Here is a 2,950-nt window from a genome sequence, read left to right on the forward strand (position 1 = left end):
TACAAGCTTTTTGCTTAACTTATGATGTCCTACATGTCATAAATACAGTTGGCTAAAACATTTGGAGATTGATTTTGATTGTTTAAAAGATACTTATTGGTTCATTAAAAAAGACTTTATGAAGAATATTAACTTCTGTGGACTGAAGCTCATCTATTCTGGGTATACTCTGTTAAATATGGCTAAACCTGCTCTAAAAGCTTTGTATGCACACTAACACTCAACATTTTCCTTTTTGTTGGTTTCAAAGTCCAATGATTCCTTTTTCCTGTTGAAGCTCATTTTGTGCTGACCAAAGCAGTGTCCTGGAAGTCAGCCCTGCTTCCACAGACTGGCCTTCGCTGCCTTCAGTCCTGTCAGCGATGGACACTGACAGGGTCCACGCCGCTCTGCCCGACCCGCCGAGTCACAGCGAAGACTTAATGCTGGAAGAGAAGGCCTTTGGGAATTTCTTTGCTGAGTTAGAGTCTGTGGAGCTGCCTCTGGGGACCACTTTGAGGTAAACTTCTGATACAACTTTAACCAATAAGATTAGTTTAAAGATTAAAACAATGAGCTTGTGTGGAAGATCAAATAAAACTAATTGTCCCTCCATCTGCTGGGCATCAGAGGAAGCTTTCAGGTTGGAGCTGAGACTTAGGGGACGTTCAGAGGACAGCTGTGGGACTTTTTATTGGATCCATCCTGATTATTAAAAAATAAACAGCATTGTTTGTAAAACTGCTGGTAAGAAATGAACAGAGTTCCTCCTGGAAGATGTAACAGCAGGCTGAGGTTAATGCAGCCTCCATCAATAAAAACAGGATGGCCTTCTAACCGATGACAGCGTGGCTATTATTGCCTTTCTGCTCTTTATAAATACAGATTACCAGATGATCCTTTACATTTTCCTTTAAACACTGGATCAATCAAAGTGTTTTGGTCTGTTTGTTTCATGGTATAGATGTTATAACAATGTTATAACAACATGTTAGAACATCTAGAACATGTTCTAGATGTTCTCCAAACAGAGTCCCACTGCTGGGCCCTGCAGTGAATGATTGTCCAGCTGGCTGCAGAGCGCCCCCCACCGGCTGAGGCTCAGCACTGCGCTGCTCTCTCCCTGAACATAACAATCATGGCGGACAGTGAAACCCTGGAGTTTGTAACGGAGCACGAGCGGATCCTGCAGGAAATCGAGAGCACCGACACGGCCTGTGTGGGCCCCACGCTCCGGTAAGAGGCGGCGGGTTTGATCGGTGTTGTCCGGGAAGCAGAAGCTGAGGCGCGCGCGTTAGCAGGGCAGCTAGCATCCTCAACGGGATGAAGGAGATGCTACACGGAGAGCAGAGCTAACTGAGCTCTGGAGACACAGCAGAGAGCGGAAGTTAGAGCGGACATCTTGGAGGATTTTAGCTGTTGGTAAAGATGCTGCTGAATGAGGGGAGATGTCAGTGGGTGGTCTGTCTGTCTGTCTGGCTGTCTGTTCCTCCACTGCTAGCTCAGGGCTAACTGATAATAAGCTGACCTAACATCCAGCTGAGCCGGACTGGAGCCGCTCCCTCCTCCGGCCGGAGCCGCTCCCTCCTCCGGCTGTTTCCGAGCATCCTGGATCCTCTGGCTGCCAGCTGCTAAGGCCGCAGTGGATGACAGGCTGCCGGTAGCGGGTCGGTGCCTCCAGGTGGGGATGGAGGATCAGTGGATGGAAGCTGCTGGATGAAGCTCCTCTGATCGCTGGATCCATCCTCCCACAGGCGGATATCACTGCAATAAATGACATTAACTAGTAAAAAAAATAAACAACTTTTATTTCAAGCAGATCTTAAATCTCCATAAAGACACCCAGAAACAATCAGCATCGATCAACCATGATGTTCTCATTTTCAGGGACTTAAGACTCTTAAAATAAAGATAAATTCATCACTTTGACACAGACTGGCTGTTTCATAGCATCAGTAGATTAACTTTAACTTAGAATAAATAAATAGGCCCATCACATTGAATAGTCATTATGAAGTCTATAAATCATGTAATATAACATATTATCAGCATAGTAATAGAGATGTGCCAAAAATGTATGATGTACATCTAATATATAACTATTTATTACATTATTGTGGTCATTGCATCTTACATAGCAGGTAATGCATTTTATTTAAATGTTTGAGCTACTTTTTTTCCCCTCAATATAAAATGCAATATATTTCAGCTCATGACTTTTTCAAATAAGAAATTCAACAAACGCTCCAAAAATGACAGCATGATCCATTTAATAAAGACTGACTATATTAACATTTCACAATGAATTACTTTCTATTTCCTCTACTTTCTATTTTCTAACGTTAGACCCAATGTCAATGGCTAACTCAGTCAATGTCTTCCAGTCAGCCTGAGATAGCCAGACTAATGTTACACTACAGACTATACTATAGGATCCATCGGCTATAGATGGATTTATTGGTTAGATCATCCACTGACGGGGAAATGACCTGTGGAACGTCTTCCTGCAGACAGAGAACTGCTGGTTTATGCAGCCAGATGCTGCACAGGGAGGCATTTTACTGCACGTCTCAGTGGGAGTGGGGAGTACCAACATGGTGGATGATGGCTTCACTTTTTTTCAGGCAGCCAGCAATCAGTGAATAAATATAGATCAGTGGTGGGGACAGGGGTTGTCATGGCAACGTGGAATCTGTTGATTTCAGTTTCTACCAGTTGTTTTCCTGACTTAGAGCTGAGGGATTTCAGTTAGAGGTGCATCATATTTTGTCTCATTTTCTTAAAAAACTCTAAAACCTGAATTATGATTGTGAAATAATTTATGTTTTTAGAATATCCAAAATGTATTTTTCCCCTTTTGTTCTACTATAAACACTTGATGCTAGGATAATGTAGGATAATTTGTTATTGCATGGTCAAAATGGAAACAATGATATTTAAAAGGGGTCTCTATGTCCTCCAGCAGTCTAAA

At 42.6% G+C, this 2,950-nt stretch overlaps 1 protein-coding gene across 2 annotated transcripts in view; it reads left to right on the forward strand.

Moving 5' to 3' along the window:
- Positions 1 to 1,073: 1,073 nt before the first annotated feature.
- exoc6 (exocyst complex component 6) overlaps positions 1,074 to 2,950 on the forward strand; it is a 34,304-nt gene continuing 32,427 nt past the window's right edge. For both annotated transcript variants that reach the window (XM_015379328.1, XM_015379330.1), the window contains exon 1: positions 1,074 to 1,215. In XM_015379328.1, coding sequence (XP_015234814.1) covers positions 1,118 to 1,215 — 98 coding nt within the window. In that variant the 5' untranslated portion in view covers positions 1,074 to 1,117. The remainder of the gene's footprint in view (positions 1,216 to 2,950) is intronic.

Source organism: Cyprinodon variegatus, unplaced genomic scaffold, assembly GCF_000732505.1.
Source record: "Cyprinodon variegatus isolate N-32 unplaced genomic scaffold, C_variegatus-1.0 Scaffold189, whole genome shotgun sequence".
NCBI lineage: Eukaryota > Metazoa > Chordata > Actinopteri > Cyprinodontiformes > Cyprinodontidae > Cyprinodon > Cyprinodon variegatus.